Source organism: Lampris incognitus, chromosome 19 (assembly GCF_029633865.1).
Source record: "Lampris incognitus isolate fLamInc1 chromosome 19, fLamInc1.hap2, whole genome shotgun sequence".
In the NCBI taxonomy this organism is placed as follows: domain Eukaryota; kingdom Metazoa; phylum Chordata; class Actinopteri; order Lampriformes; family Lampridae; genus Lampris; species Lampris incognitus.
The window spans coordinates 25943218-25968768 of record NC_079229.1 but is presented as its reverse complement, the minus strand read 5'-3'; the positions used below and the strand labels follow the sequence as shown (position 1 = coordinate 25968768).

The 25551-nt window shown below is 43.4% G+C and overlaps 2 protein-coding genes across 5 annotated transcripts; both read left to right on the top strand.

Annotated features, from left to right (window-relative positions):
- Positions 1–1443: 1443 nt before the first annotated feature.
- Positions 1444–9214, top strand: LOC130129517 (poly(U)-binding-splicing factor PUF60). 4 transcript variants are annotated; one of them, XM_056299073.1, is made up of 12 exons: positions 1444–1502; positions 2049–2136; positions 2361–2456; positions 2607–2696; positions 3234–3284; positions 4431–4592; positions 4759–4851; positions 6350–6563; positions 6643–6833; positions 7559–7673; positions 7904–8157; positions 8378–9214. In XM_056299073.1, exons 3-12 carry the CDS (start codon positions 2379–2381, stop codon positions 8675–8677), a joined length of 1548 nt encoding a protein of 515 aa, XP_056155048.1. In that variant the 5' UTR covers positions 1444–1502; positions 2049–2136; positions 2361–2378; the 3' UTR covers positions 8678–9214. The 4 variants fall into 4 exon arrangements, with proteins under 4 accessions (XP_056155048.1, XP_056155047.1, XP_056155051.1 ...); XM_056299072.1 differs by having other exon boundaries at positions 6643–6875; XM_056299076.1 differs by lacking the exon at positions 3234–3284.
- Positions 9215–19410: 10196 nt separating this feature from the next.
- LOC130130059 (tubulin alpha chain, testis-specific-like) lies at positions 19411–24638 on the top strand. The gene is made up of 5 exons (XM_056299789.1): positions 19411–19639; positions 23175–23323; positions 23417–23569; positions 23698–24225; positions 24345–24638. Exons 1-5 carry the CDS (start codon positions 19519–19521, stop codon positions 24636–24638), a joined length of 1245 nt encoding a protein of 414 aa, XP_056155764.1. The 5' UTR covers positions 19411–19518.
- The last annotated feature ends 913 nt before the right edge of the window (positions 24639–25551 follow it).

Below are 25551 nucleotides of genomic sequence, written 5' to 3'. Positions count from 1 at the left end.
GCAGCGTTGTGCTCATGGTGACATGAATCACCATCAACAACAAGAAATGTTGGACAATGGTTCTGTCTGGTTCTTGTTTCCTGCCCTGACTTGTTGCCTCCCATCACGTTACATGAGTCCAACATTATGCTGACCAGGTTTGACCGGGGAATGTCTTTTTCCTTAAAGAAGTAGCGGATGGCTCTCTCCCAGCTGGCAGCACTGACTTTCACAACTTCAAGAGAACCTCAGTGTTCAACCACAACATCCCTCTGCTCTTGGTCAAAGTAGCTCACACACATTGCAAGCACCCTTTTGTTACTATTGCATGTGCTTTCATCTACATTCAGAGAAAAAGGATATTGCCTTAATTTGGAGAGCGCTCTCTCGGAGAATGTGTGGCCCAGACCATGCACCATCTTGTAAAAGGCAGTGGATCGTGCAAGTTTCATCCTGCTCAGTGCTACCTTGTCTGCAGGTAGTTGTTTAGTCAGTTCCACTAAGACAAGGTGCAATTGAGAGAGGTAGGGAATGTTTGGGGATAACAGCAGGAGCATTGCCAAGAAAACAGATTAAAAATACATAGGTAACTCATTTAAAGTGATTTTTTAAAACTAAGTTAATTTACCTCCATTAATTGGTGCAAACACGTTTTTATTGGGGGGTTTTTCGTAATAGATTGAAATGTAGTCATGATTAAATTATCGTTTGCTCTGAAGAAGCTTCTTCCACAGTGCATTTAGGTCAACGTTGTTGGCTGCTCATCTTCACACACACACACACACACACACACACACACACACACACACACACACATATATGCCATCACACATAGCCCACTCCCAGCTGCTTTGGGGGTTGCTGGGAGTGGGCTCTGCTGTCTGAGGAGCTGTGCAACACTCTGTGTTGTTATGATTGTGGTCGAAAAGAAAAGCACGTCTCAAGAGAGAGAAATGTTCTCAAGAGATTTGTGTTCCTCTGCAGGAAACTGCGCGGCCCTTGTGTGCAGCGAAACGTTTGACAGTTTGAGCCTCACAAAGCAAAGACCACAGCGTGGTACAACAAAAACGGCCGACTTTATTATTATTATTATTATTATTATTATTGACACGTTTAAATTCTACATACAACAAACAAATAAAACAAAAGAGGGGGGTAATGAAAGTAAAGAAAATGAAGAAAATTAAATAAATAAAAATGCATAAATGAAAGGGAGATGAGTCCTAGGGGTTCTCGGCAAGTTCAAGTTCTTCTGCCAAGTCGGAGCTCCATAGCATACTTCTCCTCCATTAACCTCAGTGATGAAAAATATGGACTGCAGTTCCCTACGAAATAGAATATGCCGACTCTCCTCCCGGGAAACGAAACTCGGGCCTCCCCTCTTCCCCGCCGACGGACGGAAACCTCGCGAGAAAACTCATTGTCGCGATGTTTGCTCTTGGAACTGCATACGTCTCGCGCGACCTTTGTTGTGCGAGGGCCTTTGGAAGAAGGCGTGCTTCATGGCGGTCACAGGGGTTTCGGTAAATTTCGCTTTCTGGAAAATTATCAACTTTTCCAATCGCATCATTATATGAGAAAATATATCGTGACATCTAGTGCTGCCTAGTTTTGGAAATATCGACTAAATCGATCCTAAACGCTAAAGAGGAGCTGTAGCTAATTTCACGCGCCATATCGACGAATGCTAGCTCAAATAAGCTAAGCTAACATTAGCCTTTGAGGAAGATTGTACTAACGTTGAATTAGCTAATAGCAAGGAAGAGCTAACAGGCCTGAGCGATCGACCTGCGTTAAGACGGCATCTTGCCGAGGAGGATATTGTGCTGCACTGTAATAGCTTACGTTGACGTAGATTTATCAAAATTACTTTAGATTTTGTTTGATCGCTACATAGATTACGAATGTGCAAGTTTAAACGTTATTGAAGATCATACGCAGCTAGCTATCCAAAAGCGCCTTTCATTCAAACTGGGGGGGGGGGCTAGCTAGCCCCCGGTAGCTAGAAATGTAAACTGGTGTTAGCAGGGTATTGTCTCATTGGTCTGAAGGCATTTTCTTTCCCCTAGAATTTGTTGAGTTGTTAAAGCTTCCCCATCAGTCCTCTACCCCTTGGGGGCTTTCCTGCCTCAGTCTGGTGGACCCGACGTTGCGTAGGTAAGAAGCCCGTCTGGTCCCGCCAGGTTTAAACCCGGGTGTATAAATGGGACTCCATGCCACCCATCTAAATGTTCATTGCCTACGAGGCGCATGGCATATATTCAGGGTATTATTCTGCAGGGATGATCTAGTTATGGTGTCATTCATAGGTAGTAGTTTAACATCGACTTTTGGTATTTAGTATTTAATTCTTAATGAAGTCGTTGCTTTTTATTTAAAAGGGAGGTGAAGCTCTGACGATGGAGAATGGACAGGGCACAGGCTCAAAGCTCGGCCTGCCGCCTCTCACCCCGGAGCAGCAGGAGGCGCTTCAGAGGGTAGATAAACACATGCTTTGCCTTAGTTGTACTATGTAATTAATAGGTCATATCATTTCCAAGCCATCACAACTGTACGTAAAAATCGGTGCTATCGCTTGTTTTCATTGAATGTTGTGCTCATTTTCAAAGCTGTATTTTATCTTCCAGGCAAAGAAATATGCCATGGAACAGAGTATTAAGAGTGTGTTGGTTAAGCAGACCATTGCCCATCAGCAACAACAGCTTACCAACCTACAGGTGAGATTTGTAAATTGTTTTTGAAACGCACTGAAACAAAAATGTTTGTGAATACTCTTGTCTCTTATGAAAGTCTCTACTTTAGTAATAATGTAGACAATCACCTTTTTATATATTGATAATGTAGACATCTCTTCCCTCAGTGAATGCTGTCTTATTTAAGCATATTAGTAAGTTATGTTATTTCACTCTTCCCCCAAACTTGGAAGATCAAAAAGTGTAGACCATGTCCCTTGCTTTTTGCTTCCGCTCTTTTTCAGATGGAGAAGACTATCACAAAGGCATCTCTAAAAATGCTTTGCAGTTAAAAAAAATACTTTTCATGTGTTTACTGAGATGCTCTGTGGTGGCTTGTAATTGGTTGCTGTACATAAGGGAGAAAACTCCCAAAGCTTTGTTGTTAAGAGGGAGGGTCTTAATATAGTGTTAGTCTAAACTCTTATGTCTATCTAGCAAAGCAATGACCTTATTAAAAAGCAACACCAAGAGATATCTAACCTACTTTTCAGCACTTTTTTCATCTTTACTGTCTTTCAGATGGCAGCAGTGACAATGGGCTTTGGAGATCCTCTCTCACCTTTACAATCGGTCAATAGATTATTAAATTTTTTTCTGTGCGCATTCCAGATGAAAATGGACTGTTACCCTTCTTTGATTAGTTGGTCTGGCTAGAAACCCTGCCTTTTCAGCTGCCCGCAGAATGCATATTTTAAAGGAAAACCTGGCTTTCTAGTCTTAGTTTACCTGATATACTTTGATGAATATTGTATAATCATATTTGAATGAATTGCCTCATGATAAAAGGTCACACAGCACTTTGCTGTAGCTTTTTTACATAGAAGAGGGGAGTTGCACATTTCAGTGGCTCTTATGGCCATTCATAACTTAATTTTTTTTCTGGGTGAGCACTGAGTTGATCAATGTGAAAATAGCCACATCATCTTCAAAATATGCATCCTCTCAATTCTAAGTTGTGAAAGCTTCTTTTGGCATGGAAAAAAAGAGGGATAGCAGTCCCTTTTTTTAGTGAACCAAAATGAGAGAACTGCTGGAACAGGAATCTTCTTTGGCCATCTCAAAGTCATTTTTTCACTGAGCTAGTTATCTTCCCACTATGACAAAAATTAAGACAAATTAGATCTCCTTTCGCTGATAGAATGACAAACATCAGTAGACGCAGTTTAAGGACATCAGTAAATTACAGCAGCTTTTTTCAGTGGTTAAGTCATCTCTCCCCTTAAAACACGAGACGTAAGTGTGAAATACTCTCATCAGGACTTTGTATGGATTTCGTTTGAACTCCACGATTACTTTTTTACCTTACTTGCATCCCTGGATTACAGGTCAGTTACAGAAACCAAATTTTAGTGAGGGCTGTGCATGTCAATTACTTCATTACAGAGTAATAGAATAGAGGCCATGTGGTTATTCCAAGTGGCTATAAAAATGGTGACATTACAGATATTACTAGGCTACACATAATACATGTCTTGAACAATTAAAGTCCATTGCTCACTTACACACCCATTGCCCAGACTACCTAACTTAGGCTTTGCCTCTGCCTGTTGTTGGGTAAAGTATATCCATAATAATTATCCCACAGATGATCAAAGCAAATCAAATTATTGTGAAGTTCACCAGTTGTTATACATTTAGATTTATTTGGTGTGTGTGTGTGTGTCTTTTTTGTTGCTTCCTTTTTATGAATAATTTTCCCTTCCCCTTGGTACACAGGTGGCAGCTCAGCGACAGCGTGCACTAGCCATCATGTGTCGAGTGTATGTGGGCTCCATATACTATGAGCTTGGTGAGGACACCATCAGACAGGCCTTTGCCCCCTTCGGCCCAATCAAGAGTATTGACATGTCTTGGGATTCTGTTACGATGAAGCACAAGGTTAGTGTCATTTATCATTTTACATAGTGAAAACGTCCAGTAAAAAAATGTTGGTGAGTCAAGTTTAGCTGAAATTTGAACTCCATTTGACCTGAGTCGATAACTGAAATAAAGGCTGTCATGGGTCTCAGTGTATGCAGGTATCCTGTGCTGTGTTCTTATACAGGGATTTGCCTTTGTGGAGTATGACGTGCCAGAGGCCGCACAGCTGGCTCTGGAGCAGATGAACTCAGTCATGCTAGGGGGGCGGAACATTAAGGTGAGTGGCCTGAAGACACACGGGCTTAATTTGGTCAGTCATATGCCAAGACTAAGAGGACCTGTGTGACATTTACCATTCTCGTATTTTCTTTCTTTTTCTTTTTTTGTTTTTGTGGTGGGGAAGGGAATTTGGTGTCCTTTCTGGTGTTTTGGGTACCCAGAATTTTTTTTATCATTTCATGGCTTGTATGTTCTTGCAAATGATTTTTCAATTTAAAAGATGTGTGTAATCTCAACATGTGAATGTATCTTAAGACACTCATTTTTCTCTCTTTGCTTGTGTATGTGTCTTTTGGTTTTCCCAGGTGCGTGCATTGTTTGTATGTCTGAGCGTGTGAGTGAGAGTGTGCATTGTAGTGTGTGTGTGCTGTGTTTCTGCCTCCATGACTAAATTATTTTAGTGACCAGCTCCAGTATGATGCCCTGCGGCGCGTGGCATTGCTCTGTCCAAGATGTGCTGATGATGGGCTGCGCCTGGTTGGTGTTGCTTGGCCGCCCCAGCTGCAGCACAGATCCCGTCACACCTAAACGCTCGTCTTGCGTAGGGAAATTAAACAGGGCTGTTTTTGAGGGCTCTGTTTTGCCAAGCAAGAGAACATTGTTAGAGATGCGGTAGAACGTGGTGTACATTGCGTTTACCCTGTTGGCGTTGCTGCTAGCTTATCCAGTCACGTATTTATGTTTGGTAACAAGGCTGTAGTTCATCTAGCTGTAATAGTGCAGATGTAGTATCAAGTTGTGATATTAAATATTACTGAAGTAGAAGGGTTTGTAACATTTACAACATCTGTAATGATAGAAATTAAAGATTTGGCTCATCTGACTCTTATGTGCAATTTCAATTTAATAGTTCATTTGATTCATTACAAAAGACTTACCTGGAGTTATGGCAATGTTATAAAGGTCAGTTTGATATTAAGTATTACTGTGCAAGCACCATTAATAGGCTTTGATGGACTAGTTTGTCTTAAATATTGTATATATCACTTAAAGGCGTAAAGGAAGGTGAAATGGAAACTAAATGATTGTGATCAGCTTTGTACCTTGGCAGGTTTTTGTCAATCTTTTGTTATATGTTTGAAGTTGGTTTATATTATAATGTATTATACTGGCTATAAGCCAGCTCCACTCTAATCTAGCTTTATAGCGTCTTGGTTGATAGGCTGTAATGATGCTGGTGGTCGGGCGAAGAGGGGAAAACATTTTTCGAAAATTTTTGGCATATTTTAAAACTTTATTGTCAGAGCATATCTGGAATGGTTTCATGGAGAGGCAGCTGAGTAAGACTAGTAGAAACTTGCCAACAGGGTGTTTCTATTCGCGGCTGTACAAGTAAAGTCCATTAAACTGATATATAGGGGTTGTTGACACTTAATGGTCGCTGGTTGCACCTCTGAACCATGGCGCTCTAGGGATTTAAGGTTTGCGCGTCGTTCTATGTTGGCTCTGCGAACCTCGTATTCAGTAGCCCTGTGCTGGTATGATCTGTGCTGTAGGTTGGGCGGCCAAGTAACATCGGTCAGGCGCAACCCATCATTGACCAGCTGGCAGAGGAGGCACGCGCCTTCAACCGAATCTATGTGGCATCCGTCCACCCGGACCTCTCAGATGAGGACATCAAGAGTGTATTTGAGGCCTTTGGAAGGATCAAGTCCTGCACATTAGCCAGAGACCCTACCACAGGACGACACAGGAGCTTTGGCTTCATTGGTGAGCAGGGAGGCTCTCAAGCTGTCGTCTTGCTGTGCGCCTGTTGCTTGGCTACTAACTGTCTGTTTTATTCTTACAGAGTATGAGAAGCCACAGTCAGCCCTGGATGCTGTGTCTTCTATGAACCTCTTTGACCTGGGGGGTCAGTACCTGCGAGTGGGTAAAGCTGTGACCCCACCCATGCCTCTGCTGACCCCCACAACCCCTGGTGGGCTGCCGCCTGCAGCGGCTGTAGCCGCAGCGGCAGCTACCGCTAAGATAACGGCCCAGGCAAGTATGAATCCCTTCCAAAGGGATCTAATGGCCTTCCAGGTAAATATTTCTAAGATTTAGCTAGACTTAACTGATAAATAACACAGATAAAATGGACATTGAATATATGTTTATGTGACTGGGAGAAGGTTAAAAGTTTTGTAACTTGTGAAAGCAATAAATATCCCATCCTGATTCATTTAAGCATCTCAGACAAATGAAAGGCAACTCTGGGCACATATCCTAATTTTTACAGGCCAGTATCGTTTGTGCCGTTATATACTATTTGAAAAACACTCACCAGTCAAAGATGCCATTTGCTTTTTTTTCTCCTTTTAAATGCACATTATCAAGTTTTGACTAAATGAAGCAAAGCTCCTCCCATTCACTAATTCTAGTGTGCAAGCGAAGAGCCTAAACCTCTTGGCAAGCACAGAAACATTAAAATATTAACTTGACAACCATATATGAGTCACCTGTCAAAATAAAATTGTTCAGTACTAGCTTGTTTTTGTAGCATGTCAGTATTGAAAGCCTTAATTTTATATACTGCTTGTTGAGGAAAACTTGATGAATTTGGTCATAAATCATAAAAGTGTTTTTAGTGAGCTTAATTTCTCAAAGGAGCGGTAAGGCAGAGCTCACCATGTGTGTGCAATGCTGTGTGATCGTTGACTGTGCTGCCTTGTGCTGTGTTCTGTGTGTTTCCCTTACCTAATGTCTCCGGCCCCCCCTCTCTCAAGGAGGCTGTAGCCGGGGCATCAGTCCTGGGGGCGTTAGCTGCGCCCCAACTTCTTGGTCAGCAAATGGGTATACCTCAGGCTGTCATGGCTGCCCAGGCACCAGGGGTCATTACAGGTATGTACCAAGACATGTGCGAGTTTCGCCATAGCTTTTGTGTTTTTTTTTTTTTTTTTAGATTAGGCTTGCGTTTTTGCGTTTAGGTTGCCTCATTGCAACAAATTGCAAGGTTGTTAATACTTTTAAAATGTGGTGTTTATATGTGATTAGCCCGAAAACTACTCATAATTTAAAATTGATGTGTTTTACTACATATCCTGTGTTGGATCCTGGGCTTTCTCCACCAGGTGTGACTCCAGTGCGGCCTCCAATGCCAGTACTTCCCCAGGTGGGCCTTGTGAACCCTGTGCTGGCATCGCCACCAGTCCTGTCTAATCAAGCAATGGCTGGAGGAACCAACCAACAAGAGAAGAAAGAGGAGAAAGAGGAGATGCTGCAGGACGGAACAGGACAGGAGATGTTGAGCGACCAAGAACACATGAGCATCTCTGGCAGCAGTGCCAGACACATGGTCATGCAAAAACTGCTTAGGAAATCAGAGGTAAGATTTGTTGAAGAGGAATGAGACTAGGAATGTAAGGTTAATCTTCAACCCCCTGAAAGTAATTGCACTAGAAAGGACATTTGGTTTGGCGTTTTATCGGGGTGAGATTGGCCATTTGGGAGACGGCGCTATTGTGTCGAAGGCTTGCAATTGCCCCCTTTCATGTTTAGAATGGGTAAGTGAAGCTCATTGAATTTCTTGTCTTCTCTCCCACCAGTCCACTGTTATGGTGCTGCGGAACATGGTTGGACCAGAGGACATTGATGACGATCTGGAAGGTGAAGTAACAGAGGAATGTGGAAAGTTTGGTGCTGTCAACAGAGTTATCATATACCAGGAGAAGCAAGGTGAAGAGGAGGATGCAGACATCATTGTTAAGATCTTTGTCGAGTTTTCCATGGCCTCAGAGATGAACAAAGCTATCCAGGCCCTCAACGACCGCTGGTTTGGAGGGCGCAAAGTTGTCGCAGAGGTGTATGACCAGGACCGTTTCAACAGCAGTGACCTCTCTGCATAGACTGTTGGTTCACCAGCACCCATCCCTTCCATTTCCTAAACTCACGTAGGCCCACAGTCACTGCTAGAGATACAGGCCTCTTTTAACTTGTACTTGTTTTTTTCTTTTTTTCTTTTCTTTTTTTTTTTCTTCTTTTTTTAAATTGATGTCAATATTGTAAGTCCCCTTGAGGGATTGGTTGAAAACATTGGCGTCTCAGATTTTGCTTTGTGACTTGTGAAGACACCTTTTTTTGTATGTTCGAAATTTTTGTAATCAGATATTGCAAAATGTTAGCTTTGCCATATTTGCCAATGGTTTTTCCTCCCAAAATGTCAGCACATTAAAAGTTTTTCCAATTACTGGTTTTCTTTTGTCCACAAAATGTGACGCATATTTCTTATGGATGGTCGAGACATTTTGATGAAAGAAGAGCCCAGAAAAGATGACTCTTGTATTTCTTAACATATTCCAGAGATCAGATTGTTCAAGATAGGCAAAGTTATTTGATTATACTGTAAAAACTTGTACTCAATAAAACAAGGCCTTTAACCATAAATCACATTTGGCAGTAATTTCATCTGTCACTGCTTGGGTTACATGTGGACCCGTTTTCTGGATTTATGGGTAATTTTATGAGGCTCCGGGTCGACTGTCCAAAGTAGCGGGGAGTGTGGAAAATAGGTGAAGAAGAGAGTGCAGGCACAGTAGAGTGGGTGGAGAAGAGTGTCAGGAGTGCTTTGCGACAGAAGGGTACCAGCAGGAGTTAAAGGGAAGGTTTACCATATGGTTGTGACACCAGCTATGTTATATGGTTTGGAGACGGTGGCACTGATGAAAAGACAGGAGGTGGAGCTGGAGGTGGCAGAGTTGAAGATGCTAAGATTTTCACTGGGAGTGACGAAGGAAGACAGGATTAGGAACGAGTATATTAGAGGGACAGCTCAGGCTGGACGGTTTGGAGACAGCAAGAGAGGCAAGACTGAGATGGTTTGGGCGTGTGGAGGAGAGATGCTGGGTATATTGGGAGAAGGATGCTGAATATGGAGCTGCCAGGGAAGAGGAAAAGGTAGGGCGATCAAGGATAAATTAGGAAATGTGCTAACAAGCGAGGAGAGTGCTGAGAAGGTGGAAGGACTACTTTGAGGGGCTGACGAATGAAGAAAATGAGAGAGGGTTGGTTGGTGTGGGGATAGGGAATTAGGAAGTGCGGTGGATTCGCAAGGAGGAAGTGAGGTCAGCTATGAAGCGTGGAAAGGCAGTTGGTCCTGATGACATACCTGTGGAGGCATGGAGATTGTTAGGAGAGATGGCAGTGGATTTTTTGTTGTTGTTTTGTTGTATTTTCCACCTTCATTCGATAGCGACAGTCGAGAGAGACAGGAAAGGCAGGGGAGAGAGGGGGGATGACATGCAGCAAAGGGTCCGGCCCGGGTCCGATCCGGGCCGGACCCTTCATGTGGTATGCATGCGGTCTACCAGGTGAGCCACCGGGTTGCCCCCCAGTGGGGTTTTTAACTAGATTGTTTAACACAATCTTGGAAAGTGAGAGGGTGCCTGAGGAGTGGAGAAGAAGCATACTGGTACCGATTTCCAAGAATAAGGGCGATGTGCAGAGCTGTAGTAACTACAGAGGTATAAAGTAGATCAGCCGCAGCATGAAGACATGGGAAAGAGTAATAGAAGGTAGTGTAACCGGTTATTTTCTTGCCCGGTGCGGGATCCGATACGGGGTGTACTGCATCACAAGGCGACATCACTAACCGCTCGGCTAAAGGGTTAGATTCCTTAGCTAGGGGCTAACGTGTTTTATTAGTAGTTTACAGTAGGTTAAGAGGAGAGGCGATGATTAGCGAGCAGCGGTATGGTTTCATGCCACGAAAGAGCACCGCAGATACGATGTTTGCTTTGAGAGTGTTGCTTGAGGAGTATAGAGAAGGCCAGAAGGAGTTACATTGTGTCTTTGTGGATTCAGAGAAAGCATATGACAGCATACCGAGAGAGGAGGCGGTGTTATATGAGGAAGTCGGGAGTTGCAGAGACGTACACTCATAGAGACCCGGTGACGTCACTGGGTTTTAGCGCCGCCATTTTTGTGTCCGGGTCACAGCTGCACAAGCACTACTGCCAGAGTAGACTAGTAGTGATTCTAGAGTCTCTAGACACACACACACACACACACACACACACACAAAGAAGTTCATACAATATGTTGTGCTGTTGGCTGTAACAACAGTCGTCAGAGAAACCCCGGACTGCAATTTTATTCAACCCCAAAGGCGCTGGATCGGCGGAATAAATGGCTGGCTTCAATCAGAAGGGACCACTGGCAGCCAACTTCTAACTCCAGATTGTGCAGTCAACACTTTGTCACCGGTAAGTTGCGTTTGCCTTTAGCTTAGCTAATTATTATTTATGTCTTTAGGCTCCCTTTTAGCAACTTCTTTCACATGCACCTTAATAAAGAGGTTTCCGCTGCCAGGGTTGCTCCAGTGTTCCTCTCTACCTTGATGCTTGTCCTCACAGAGAAGCACCGGATTGCCCATCAGCAGATGCGCGCTGAGATCCCCCTTCTTGTGAAATATACATCACAGTGCTTACCTGCAGCATAAAGGTGAATAAGAGAGAAACATGTCTTAGAGGAAAAAGATGAAAGGGAAATTACCTTGCTCAGGTTGGTCAATATCTTGATGGTACATGTAATATTCAACCATTCTTGCCTCTCTGTCTGCTTAGGAAGAAAAAACAACAACCCCATGAGCCCTGATTATGTACCCAGCCTGTTTGCACACACTTCAGCTGGACAGCGGCGGAAAAACATCTATGCCAACAGTAGGTTTGAGCATACCCAGCACATGAAACGGAAAAGGACTGAGACTTTGGCCCCTAGCAGTGACACTGACCATGAGACTGTGGCCCCTTCCAGCACCAGCGATGACACCGACACCACCATAGGAGTACAGGCAGACTGTGAGCACCGTTACTCTCAAGCCACTCATAGCCCAGGCACCGTGGACCCATGCTCAAATGCAGCCTGCAGAGCTACAGTCAAAGCATTAACAAATGAGTGTGCTCGACTTAGAGCAGAGGTTCGCAGTCTAAAGGACAAAGTTGATCTGCTTTCTTTTAACGAAGAGGCATTTAAAGGAAATTATGAAATGGTACAGGAACTCACAGGCCTTCCAAGCTATGCTAAATTAATGGTTGTCTTTACCTTGCTGTCAGGATTTCTGAAAGCTAGTCCAAGACTGACTCCCTTTCATAGCTTTCTGTTAACACTGATGAGAATGAGGCTCAATTTACCTCTATATTTTTTGTCTATTTATTTCGTATGTCTAAGACAAGTGTTGCCAGAATATTCAATAGTACATTAGATGTCATGTATGTTAGACTGTCACCACTTACACTCACTGGCCACTTTATTAGGTACACCTTGCTAGTACCGGGTTGGACCCCTTTTTGCCTTCAGAACTGCCTTAATCTTCATGGCATAGATTCAACAAGGTACTGGAAACATTCCTCAGAGAGTTTGGTCCATATTGACATGATAGCATCACGCAGTTGCTGCAGATTTGTCGGCTGCACATCCATGATGCGAATCTCCCGGTGCTCGGTGCTCTATTGGATTGAGATCTGGTGACTGTGGAGGCCATTTGAGTACAGTGAACTCATTGTCATGTTCAAGAAACCAGTCTGAGATGATTCGAGCTTTATGACATGGCGCGTTATCCTGCTGGAAGTAGCCATCAGAAGATGGGAACACTGTGGTCATAAAGGGATGGACATGGTCAACAACAATACTCAGGTAGGCTGTGGCATTGACACGATGCTCAATTGGTACTAAGGGGCCCAAAGTGTGCCAAGAAAATATCCCCCACACCATTACACCACCACCACCAGCCTGAACCGTTGATACAAGGCAGGATGGATCCATGCTTTCATGTTGTTGACGCCAAATTCTGACCCTACCATCCGAATGTTGCAGCAGAAATCGAGACTCATCAGACCAGGCAACGTTTTTCCAATCTTCTATTGTCCAATTTTGGTGAGCCTGTGCGAATTGTAGCCTCAGTTTCCTGTTCTTAGCTGACAGGAGTAGCACCCGGTGTGGTCTTCTGCTGCTGTAGCCCATCTGCCTCAAGGTTCGACATGTTGTGCGTTCAGAGATGCTCTTCTGCATACCTCGGTTGTAATGAGTGGTTATTTGAGTTACTGTTGCCTTTCTATTAACTCGAACCAGTCTGGCCATTCTCCTCTGACCTCTGGCATCAACAAGGCATTTTCGCCCACAGAACTGCCGCTCACTGGATATTTTCTCTTTTTCGGACCATTCTCTGTAAACCCTAGAGATGGTTGTGCGTGAAAATCCCAGTAGATCAGCAGTTTCTGAAATACTCAGACCAGCCCGTCTGGCACCAACAACCATGCCATGTTCAAAGTCACTTAAATCACCTTTCTTCCCCATTCCGATGCTCGGTTTGAACTGCAGCAGATCGTCTTGACCATGTCTACATGCCTAAATGCATTGAGTTGCTGCCATGTGATTGGCTGATTAGAAATTTGTGTTAACGAGCAGTTGGACAGGTGTGCCTAATACAGTGGCCGGTGAGTGTATATTTTGGCCATCAAAAGAACAAATTCGGGTCAGTCTGCCCATCTGTTTCAGGGATAACTATAGCAACTGCACTTCTATCATTGACTGTTTTGAAATATTTATAGAGAAGCCAAATAACTTGAGCACTCGTGCACAGACATACTCGCAGTACAAGCATCACAACACTGTAAAATACCTGATATCAATAACACCACAGGGGGTTATATCCTTTGTGTCAAATGGCTGGGGTGGATGCACAAGCGATAAGCACATCACAGAAAACTGTGGATATCTTGAGAAATTGTCCCCAGGAGATGTCATTCTTGCAGATAGAGGCTTCAATGTCAAAGATACGGTTGGCCTGTATTGTGCACAGTTGAAAATACCAGCATTCACCAAAGGCAAGCAGCAACTGCATCCACTAGAAGTAGAAGCAACAAGGGGACTGGCTGCCATCAGGATCCATGTGGAAAGAGTCATCGGCCTGGTCAGGAACAAGTACACCATCCTTCAGACTGCCATCCCACTGTCTGTCTGCCAAGCAGCCACTCAAGGACAACCTACCAACCTTGACAAGATGGTAACAGTTTGCGGTGCTCTTTGTAATATTTGCCCATCTGTGGTCCCCACAGAATAGACAGGCAGTAGTTGCATGTAAAATGTCAAACTGATACATCAAGTTAATAAATGTGACCTTTACTGTAACCTGTGGACTTATTGTATTTGGCTCTAAATAAACCAACAGTAATAAGAGTTTACTTTTAATACAAAAGCAACCTCAACGTCTCCTGTAGTACATCATTCATTTCATAATATCTCCTACCATTTAAAAGAGTAACTATGTAGGGGTTGGAAATCATAAGTTGTCTGCCATTTAGCATATATGCTATGTTATATATATTACATCAGTACTCTTGAAAGCCTTCAGGCTATCCCCGGTGTATGGGGATGGGTTGTGGTTCAAGGTAAATATAAATGTCAGGAAACTTAAGTTGGGGCAGACGCTTCGCGGAAGTTAAGGGACAAAATAAAGCTGAAAGTAATAAATAGGGATCGCTACCAATAACTGATGGTTTTTCCAAATATCGCTCTCTTTCGCTCTCATTCAAATGTGCAGTGTTGGCAGTCATGACGGCAATGACAGTCACAGTACAAGTCACTCGGACACAAATATGGCGGCGGGCCTTTCAGAAGTGACGTATTTGGTACCCATGAATAGGAGTGGTGCAGAATATGAAGGAAGTGTGACAATGGTGAGGTTTGCATTTGGAATGATAGATGGGTTCAAGGTGGAGGTGGGATTACATCAAGGATCGGCTCTGAGCCCTTTCTTGTTTGCGATGGTGATGGACAGGTTGACGGACGAGATCAGGCAGGAGTCTCCGTGGACTATGATGTTTGCGGATGGCATTGTGATCTGTAGCGAGAGTAGGGTGCAGGTGGAGGAGGGCCTGGAGAGGTGGAGGTATGCACTGGAGAGAAGAGGAATGAAAGTCAGTGGGAGCAAGATGGAATACCTATGCATGGAAGAGAGCAAGGACTGGAATGGTGAGGATGCAAGTAGAGGTGACGAAGGCGTATGAGTATAAATACTTGGGGTCAACTGTCCAAAGTAACAGGGAGTGCAGGAGAGAGGTGAAGAAGAGAGTGCAGGCAGGGTGGAGTGGGTGGAGAAGAGTGTCAGGAGTGCTTTTCGACCGAAGGGTACCAGCAAGAGTTAAAGGGAAGGTTTACAAGGTGGTTGTGAGACCAGCTATGTTATATGTTTTGGAGAAAGTGGCACCGACGAAAAGACAGAAGGCGGAGCTGGAGGTGGCAGAGATGGAGATGCTAAAATTTTCATCGGGGGTGACGAAGAAGGACAGGATTAGGTACGATTATATTAGAGGGACAGCCATGGGTGGATCCAGGGGCGAGGCCAGAGGGGCACTGGCCCCAGCTAAAATCTGGCCCCTGAAGGGCCCCTCTCCTGTCACTTGTCACTTGACTCTTTACAGATGAATAAACTCACAATCTGTGGCACCTCAAACATTTCTTGTAACTACAGTGTGGGAGAGAAGGTAATAATGGGGAAGATTCACATGTTTAGGACTTAGATGCGGCTTGGGTGTTAATGAGAATCGTATTTATAAGTGGGAACTGGTGATTCCGGTGTGACTTGGACGCGGCATGAGACTGCATGGAGAGCTGAAACGAATGTTGGCGCACAGCTTCACGTCCACCGCAGAAACTTCATGGTTAGTTACGATCCCCCACATTAATTCGTGTTAACGTGTAAAAGAGTGTTTACTTTCTTCAGTCACTGAACTTAGGTTTGTCCAACATTAGGTAGCAGCAAGCTACTACGTCACTAGTTAGTTAACTGCTCTATTGGAATAGAGCAGTTAACTCTACTGGAATGCACTGTAGCTTGCTGGCTAACGTTAGCTCATTCTCATTGGGAGCTAATTTAGGTCTCTTTCTGTTAACCTACAACCAGGAGCTCTGTTTCAGTCATGCCACAGTCATGGCTAAGTAAATGAAACTAATGCTGCATCCCAGACACCTTCAGAAACAGGGGAATATCTGATCTCCCACTTGAAAAAGTATGATGGAAGTGAGTCCCGGCTTGAATTCAGCATGTCACCATGCAGTGCTTAGTAATTTGCATTTTTGTGTTAACTATAATGTTTGCCAGAGATAGAAAGCATGAAAAGAAGGGGACAGGTGGGACATTCAATGGTTTTTAGCCAAAAAGACATCCAGCCAGCCAGCCAGCTGACCAAAATGAGTCAGAGCAGAGAGAGAGCAACAGAGAGTCCAGCAGGAGTCAGCCAAGAGCAGGGCGGCGCCAACTGCTCTTCACCAGGTCAGAAAACATTTAGGCACAGCAAGGTAATGACAACAGGTAAACAAATAACTGCATTCTATATAACATGACATTGACGTTCACAAATGGACATACTGATGTAAGATTATTCAAGCAAATGCCTGAATTCTTGTCCCTTATGGTGACGAGGCTGAGCAGTTGTCACTTAATTTTTCAAGCATTGAGTCTTTTCTTTAAATTTTTTTACTAATAGTTGTGATGGTATAGTTGTCAGATGGCATGGTTTTAGCTGAATACAAGCATGGATTTTTGTGACGCGTATTTGTGTTTTAGCAGCAAACTTGGATGACTCGGATTCAGATGGAGACAGCCAGAGTGAGGTTGGAGCAAAACCATCGTCTCCTGAACCTCTCGTCTCAGAGTCACCAAGCAGTTATTGCTGCTGTAGGACCTGCTGGTGAGCTATTCTTTCATACTGCTATTGTAGTGAGCAGAATATAAATTAGATAGGCTACTTCTGGATCAACATTTAGGTAATTACTGTTTGTGTATGTCATGATCAATCGATCAATCAATCAATCAAGCTGCATTTTTACAGCACTTTTCTAGCTGCAACAGCCACTCAAAGCACATGATGACAGTCGGGTTATGGAAAAGGAGGTGCATTAAAATTTGAGTAAGTTAAGTAAGTCTTATTTCATCTGCTTCTTTCCAGACATTTGCCAGTCTGGAGCAGAGGATCCTGTGCAGCCTCACCTCAAGGTCTTCCCCAAGACACAGCATGGGAACAGGAAGAGGGCATTTAATGATTCCTGATATAAAGACAACACATGGTTAGAGTATTCCATCAGTAAAGATTCTGTTTTTTGCAACGCCTGCTGGCATTTTCCCCTTCTAAATGCCCCATCCTCTGTATTTAGACCAGAAACAGGCTTTTCCAACTGGAAGAAAGCTTTGTGCAAGGAAGGTGGCTTCAAATATAACTCTAAATCAGACCACCACAGAAATGCTAGGACATTACAGGGACATTAGGGGAAAAAGTCCTGCTGATGTCCCCGTGACGTCCCGGGGATGTTATTGCGGGATGTCCCTGTAATGTCTGACATCTCCCAATAACGTCCCCGTGACGTAACTTCGGGACATTACAGGGATGTTCTACAATAACGTCCCCGTGATGTAATTTTGGGACGTTACAGGGACATCCCGCAATAACATCCCCATGACGTAATTTCGGGATGTTACAAGGACGTCTGCAATAATGTCCCCGTGACGTAATTTCAGGACCTTACAAGGACGTCCCGCAATAATGTCCCTGTGATTCAATGAAAACCCTACACATTGACATTTACCAGACGTTGGAAGAGGGCCTTTAGGGGACATGCTTTGAGAGGATTATACTCTCACATCAAGGACATCATCCCCATAGATCTGGATGGCCACCAATTTGCCTATTGGGGGAACAGATCTATGGAGGACGCAGTCTCAATTACACTTCATACAGCCCTGTCCCACCTGGCGCACCCAAATACATATGTCAGGATGGTTTTTATTGACTTCAGCTCCACTTTCAATATGATAATCCCCATAAACTGGTACACAAATTCAGCAACCTAGGATTAACCACCTCACTCTGTTCATGGATTATGGACTTTCTCACTCACAGACCACAAAATATCAGGATAGGTAACCATACATCTTCAATCCTCATCCTGAACACAGGTGTGCTAAGTCCAGCCCTCTTCACCCTTTTCACCCATGATTGTACCCCCATTCACTTCTCCAACACTATAATGACGTTTGCTGATGACACCGCTATAGTGGGACTCATAACCAACAACGAGGGGACACACTACAGAGAGGAGGTCCAACATCTGGCCGGGTGGTGTTCAGACAATAACCTGGTCCTGAACACCAGTAAAACAAAGGAGATCAATGTTGACTTTAGGAGATCCGGGAAGACCACCCCACCCCCACTGCACATGAACGGTGAGGAGGTGCATATTGTGGATAACATCAAATTCCTGGGAATCCACATAACCAAAGAACTCACGTGGTCACTCAAGAAAGCACAACAGAAGCTTTTCTTCCTCAGGAAACTTAAACAAGCCGGTTTCCCCTCTCAGCTCCTGGTGAAGTTTTACAGAAGCACTATAGAAAGCATCCTCTGTCAGTGTGTCACAGTGTGGTATGCCAGCTGCACAGCAGAGAATAGGAAGGACCTGGCCCGGGTGGTGAAGACAGCACGCAGGATTTGGGAGCTGTGCTCCCAGACCTGGATGCTGTGTATGCTGGCTGCCTACAGAGGAAAGCAGCAACATCAGCAAAGATGCAGCACACCCAGGTCACTGTCTGTTTGTTCCCTTGCCATCGGGGAAAAGAGGGAAGCACCCTGGACAGGCCGCCAGGCCACCACAGGGCCGACACACACATTCACACCTAGGGACAATTCAGTACGGCCGATTCATCTGACCTACATGTCTTTGGACCCACTACACTCAAGAATGTCGGCACAAGCTATGTAGGAGGAGATCAGATTAATACATCAATTACTCTGCTGCGAACACCAGAGATTTTAATTTACTACTATCTAAGGACAGGATGTTGTGTTGCTGTAAAGCCCCTTGAGGCAAATATGTAATTTCTGATATTGGGCTATACAAATAAAACTGACTTGGCTTGACTTAAGAAAAATAAGTCAAATTTGAACGCCAAGAAAAAATTCCCTGAACGTTATTTGAGCGGTATATAGTTTAAACGAAGTATCCAATTAAAAACGAGAACTGGATGAGTGGCAGAATGAAATAACCAATGAAATCACGGCGATGTATGTCTATAAAAAGGTCGACCCGATCCGCCAGTTAACCGAGAGAGAAGAAGCCTTTAACTTACTCAGTTGTTTGAACCAAACGACGAGTTTGCTTGCTAAAAACCATATCAAGAAACCAATTTATTTTGACAGACAAATTTCCCCCCAATCTGTTCAGACATGGTAAGTCAAGTGGCTTTAATGTAGCTCGTTTGTTTTTCGTCTTATTTTGGTTCACGACGTAAGCTAGCTTTTGCGGCTAACCATTAGCAGTCACGGTGGTTGACACAAAATAGGGCTTATGACAAGGGAAGAGAAACACGTCCGAGGGATCGTTTGTGTGTGCATTAGGCTGAAGTTAATTTGAGAGATGTCGAGATAGAATAAGGATTAAAAAAAATTTTTTTTTAAAGGTAGTGATGCCGAACCGCGTTGTGTTATTGTGAAAGTCCGAGATGTTCAGTTAATGCCAGATCAAACGGGTTTTAACAAATTATTTTGGAGAGGCTTGGATTTTTCTATATTCAAATTAACTTTTAATTGTCCCGAAGCGTGAGTGCATTTCCATCCACGTGGGCCAAGCTGGGGTGCAGATCGGTAACTCTTGTTGGGAGCTGTACTGCCTGGAACATGGGATCCAGCCTGACGGCCAGATGCCAAGCGATAAAACAGTGGCCGGCGGAGATGACTCCTGTAACACCTTCTTCAGTGAAACTGGCGCAGGGAAGCACGTCCCAAGGGCTATTTTCGTCGATCTTGAGCCAACCGTCGTTGGTAGGTGCAGCACAATTTCATGAACCAGTTAACTAATGCATTTAGGCAATATGCACAGCATCTCTCCTCCACACATGTCCAAGCCATCTCAATCTTGCCTCTCTTGCTTTGTCTCCAAACCGTCCAACCAAAGCTGTCCGTCTAATATACTCGTTCCTAATCCTGGCCTTCTTTGTCACTCCCAGTGAAAATCTTAGCTTCTTCAACTCTGCCACCACCAGCTCCGCCTCCTGTCTTTTCGTCAGTGCCACTGTTTCCAAAACATATAACATAACTGGTCTCACAACCATTTTGTAAACCTTCGCTTTAACGCTTGCTGATACCCTTCTGTCGCAAAGCACTCCTGACACTCTTCTCCACCCACTCTATTCTGCCTGCACTCTCTTAACCTTTCTTCTGCACTCCCAGTTACTTTGTACAGTTGACCCCAAGTATTTAAACTCATACGCCTTCGTCACCTCTACTTAAATCCTCACCATTCCACTGTCCTCATTCACGCATATGTATTCTGTCTCGCTCCCGCTGACTTTCATTCCTCTTCTCTCCAGTGCATACCTCCACTTCTTTAGGCTCTCCTCAACCTGCACCCTACTCTCGCTACAGATCACAGTGTCATCCGCAAACATAGTCCATGGAGACTCCTAGCTGATCTCATCTGTCAACCTGTCCATCACCATTGCAAACAAAAAGGGCTCAGGGCTGATCCTTGATGTAATCCCACCTCCACCTTGAACCCATCTGTCTTTCCAATCGCACACCTCACCACTGTCACACTTCTCTCATACATATCCTGCACCATTCCTATATACTTCTCTACAACTCCCGACTTCCTCATACAATACTATACCTCCTCTCTCGACACCCTGTCGTATGCTTTCTCTAAATCCACAAAGACACAGTGTTACTCCTTCTGGCTTTCTCTATACTCAATCAACATTCTCAAAGCGAACATCGCATCTGTAGTGCTGTTTCTTGGCATGAAACCATACTGCTGCTCGCTGATTGTCACCTCGTCTCTTAACCTAGCTTCCATTACTTTTTTCCATATCTTCATGCTGTGGCTGATCAACTTTATACTCTATACTAAATAATATAATATATTATATTTTGAGTGGCACAGTGGTTAGCGCGGTCGCCTCACAGCAAGGAGGTCCTGGGTTTGAGTCCCGGGGTAGTCCAACCTAGGGGGTCGTCCAGGTCATTCTCTGTGTGGAGTTTGCATGTTCTCCCCGTGTCTGCGTGGGTTTCCTCCCACAGTCCAAAGACGTGTATAGGTCAGGTGAATCGGCCATACTAAATTGTCCCTTGGTATGTGTTTGTGTGTGTGTGTGTGGGGGGGGGGTAGCCTGTGTCATAGCCTGGAAGGCCTGTCCAGGGTGTCTCCCCACCTGCCACCCAATGACTGCTGGGTTTGGCTCCAGCATCCCCGCAACCCTGAGAGCAGAGTAAGTGGTTCGGATAATGGATAGATATTATATCTTTCAAACTCTATATTCTGTTAAGATAAATACCCAGTTGTGATATTAATGCATTGCATATGTTAGTATGTCTGTTAAAAGAAATGACTGACACCGAAATTAACTTTTTAACAACTTTAATACTATTTTTCAAACAATTTAAAATCACCGGTGTCTAACACCTGTAAATACTGCAATGTGGTAGTAGTCATGGTGTGTCTGAAATGGTGGCTGTACCCATACATGTTGGAAATAATACCTGACAAACAAAATGGAAACCACATAGTGCTAATCCAATAAACGTAACAAGGCCTATAAAACATGAAATGTAAAAAAGAACCCAGGCCCTGGGTTCGAGCCCTGGGGTAGTCCAACCTTGGGGGTTGTCCAGGTCGTCCTCTGTGTGGAGTTTGCATGTTCTGCCTGTGTATGCGTGGGTTTCCTCCGGGTGCTCCGGTTCGCTCCCACTGTCCAAAGACATGTAGGTCAGGTGAATTGGCCATACTAAATTGTCCCTAGGTGTGTGTGTGTGTGTGTGTGGGTCCTGTGATGGAATGACGGCCTGTCCAGGGTGTCTCCCCGCCTGCCGCCCAGTGACTGCAGGGATAGGTTCAAGCATCCCTGCGACCCTGAGAGCAAGATCTAAAACTCATTTTAATGCAAATATATGCAGTTTTAGGAGAAATGGAAACGGATGATCTGCTGTGGCGACCCCTAACGGGAGCAGCCGAAAGTAGTAATAATATGCAGTTTTAGGAGCATTCAGGAAGCGGCAGGTCTGTATCTTTTTTCCCCCACGGTTATTAAACTTTGAAAATCCAAAACTGTCGAAATGACCGCTACGTTGTCCTCACTGCAGTGTAGGAACTGCAGCTATACAACTAGCTAAACTCTTCCTTGAAAATGATGACTTGAGTCATAATAAACTTTACTTGCTGTTTACTGTGGCTGTTTACACCACTTTACAAAGATGGAGTGAAAACTGTAGACAGACAGAATACAAACAACTACAATTTTGTTGGCAACATGTGCTCTTCCCTATGTAAATACATGTAAATAAAACTTTATTACAAACAAATCAAATGATTTTTTTAATGTAAATATCATTGTTAACATTAACTTATAAGTACTAAGAACTGTTAAATTATTTACTTATGACATTGCCTCTGGCATTTACAGTGTGGATTAGGGTGGATGTACAGATTCAGCTGGTTTCTTCGAATGAATAACAGGAAGTGAATTCTGTGAACTTGGAACACTTATCAAAATAAGAGTCTATAGAATATTATCAAAATAAGAGTGTATCCAGTATAATGCCTTATAGGCAACACAACCGCCATGGTCGTTCTAGTTTTAAAGTTCCGGTCGTAGTTTGGGACTGTTAGAATGGTTAATTTCAGTTCTTTTCTTACATTTCAAGTTTTATAGGCCTTGTTACGTTTGTTACATTAGCAATGTGTGTTTTCTGTTTTGTTTTTCAGGTAATTTTTTCAATTTTGCCATTTAAGTTCAACCATGTCTCCCTAAAGTTTAAATTGTTTAAAAATAGTATTATAGTTGTTAAAGTGTTAATTTTGGTGTCAGTCTTTTCCTAACAGACATACTAACATATGCAATCCATTGATATCTCAGCTGGGTATTTATCTTGAACTGAGAATATAGAGTTTAAAAACCGGCAGTCATTTTGATCGCCCATGGTCGTTTTAGGTAGCGCTTATTATAACTTTTTTTTGTGCGGTTGATCTAAAACTCATTATAATGCAAATATATGCAATTTTTGGAGCATTCAGGGAGTGGCAGGTCTGTACCTTTTTTTTTCACAAAGTTATTAAACTTTGAAAATCCAGAACAGTCATAATGACTGTCTTGGTCATTCTAAGCACAGGCTGTGACTTGCTGGTGAGCGGGTCGATGTACTTGGGTCATTTTTAAGTTAGTGAATAGTGTTCCAGCCCATAATTGTTAACTTGGCTGGCCATGAATTTAAAGAAAAAGGGCGACCAAATATTAATACAATTCATTCACAAGTGGCTTGAATGGCGAATGCCTGCTAATTTGTTGCAAACTTTTGTGTGCAGATGAAGTCCGCAAGGGAACCTACCGTCAGCTGTTCCACCCAGAGCAGTTGATCACTGGCAAGGAGGATGCTGCCAACAACTACGCTCGTGGCCACTATACCATTGGCAAAGAGATTGTAGATATAGCAGTGGACAGAGTTCGCAAGCTGGTGGGCAAATGTTGAATGTTACAGCTGTTTACAAATGGTGCAGCGTTAAGATGAGATGAGTTAGAAATGTAAAAAGTCTGTTTCTCTCTCCAGTCAGACCAGTGCACCGGACTACATGGTTTTCTCATCTTCCATAGTTTTGGTGGTGGAACTGGCTCTGGCTTTGCCTCGTTGTTAATGGAAAGACTCTCAGTGGACTACGGAAAAAAATCAAAGCTTGAATTTGTCATCTATCCTGCAGCTCAGGTATATATGTATATGTATCGTACACAAGTTATTACGACTCGCTTTTCTGTTCTCTGCTAATTTGAGAAAATGAAGCTGAATGTTGTTTTTTTTCTGATTTAAATTTTTTTTCTTTTTTTTTAATCTAGGTTTCAACAGCAATGGTAGAACCTTACAACAGCATTCTAACCACCCATGCCAACCTTGAGCATTCTGACTGTACCTTTATGGTAGACAATGAGGCAATCTATGACATATTTCGACGCAATCTGGACATTGAGCACCCCACCTACACCAACCTGAATCGTCTCATTGGCCAAATTGTTTCCTCCATCACTGCTTCACTACGATTTGATGGGGCTGTCAATGTGGATTTGACAGAGTTCCAGACTAACTTAGTGCCCTACCCACGTATCCACTTCCCCTTGGTCACTTATGCTCCTGTTATCTCTGCAGAGAAGGCCTACCATGACCAGCTTTCTGTGGTAGAGATTACCAATGCCTGCTTTGAGCCTGCTAACCAGATGGTAAAATGTGATCTCCGGCATGGAAAATACATGGCTTGTTGCATGCTTTACCGTGGATATGTGGGGCCTAGGGATGTAAATCAGGCCATTGCTACGATCAAGACCAAGCGTAACATCCAGTTTGTGGACTGGTGTCCCAGTAATTTCAAGGTAACCAAGTTTTACATGTGAGGTTACTTTATTACTGGCAAGTGTCTTAAGTTTGACTCATTTTTCTATGCACAATTTAATGGCCCATGAAAAGTGTCTTACCATTCTGTGTCCTGCAGGTGGGTATCAACTACCAACCTCCCACTGTAGTACCCGGTGGAGACCTTGCCAAAGTGAAGAGGGCTGTGTGCATGCTTAGCAACACCACTGCAATTGCAGAGGCCTGGGCGAGATTGGATCACAAGTTTGACCTCATGTATGCCAAACGAGCGTTTGTGCATTGGTATGTTGGTGAGGGTATGGAAGAGGGAGAGTTTACAGAGGCCCGTGAAGATTTGGCTGCTCTGGAGAAGGACTATGATGAAGTGGGAGTTGATTTTGTGGAGGGCGAGGCAGAGGAGGGAGAAGAGTGAATGTGTCACATGTGCCACTGTTACAAATACAATTATTTTCTGTTTTGCCCATCTGTTATAAACTTTAGTTGAATGTCTTGTATCTTGCGTTTTCTTAGTGATTAAGTATATATGTAAATAGTTTAAAAAAGAAAGATGTGTGTTATGCGTGTGTTTTTTTTTTCATAATACTTTTTTTTTTTTTTTGACTTGCCGTGCCACTGTTAGGTTTTCAGTTTAGTCTACCATTCAGTACAAATTCTTTAAAACTTGTTGATTTTTATGACTTAGTTTATGGAGCAGAGTTAATTCCAGCAGTTTTCAGAAGTCAAAGAAACATAAAGAAAGTAAAAGTCCTAACTGTATATTTGCTCCACCCATGCACTAAATCAGCTTATTTCACAAAATAGTTTCCTGTACTTAGCTTGATAAGAGTGGTATTTATTAGCTGGTTTAGTGCATTGATAGAGCAAAAATACATGGTTGGACCTTTGACTTTATGGACTTGGTTCTTTTTTCAATTAAAGGTGTATTTATGGCTGTTATCCACCCATCCATCCATTATCCAAACCGCTTATCCTGCTCTCAGGGTCACGGGGATGCTGGAGTCTACCCCAGCAGTCATTGGGTGGCAGGCCATCACAGGGCTTGGGTGATCAGGGTGATGGCTGTTATTGAGCTTTATATTTGACTTTTTCATTCTCAGTCACAAATTGAAAGATGTAAAAAGTATAAACTCATACAATACTTTTGCTAATATCTGTATGCATATCTTAAGTAATTATCAGGACTCAGAACCAGCTCACAGCAGTGCAACACAAAGACAAAGACACATCCAAAAACTACAAGAACACACATCCAAACTAACATATATATCCAAACTAAGCAAAAAATCACTGTCCAAGGGAATGAATGCCAGCCATGATGATTGTCA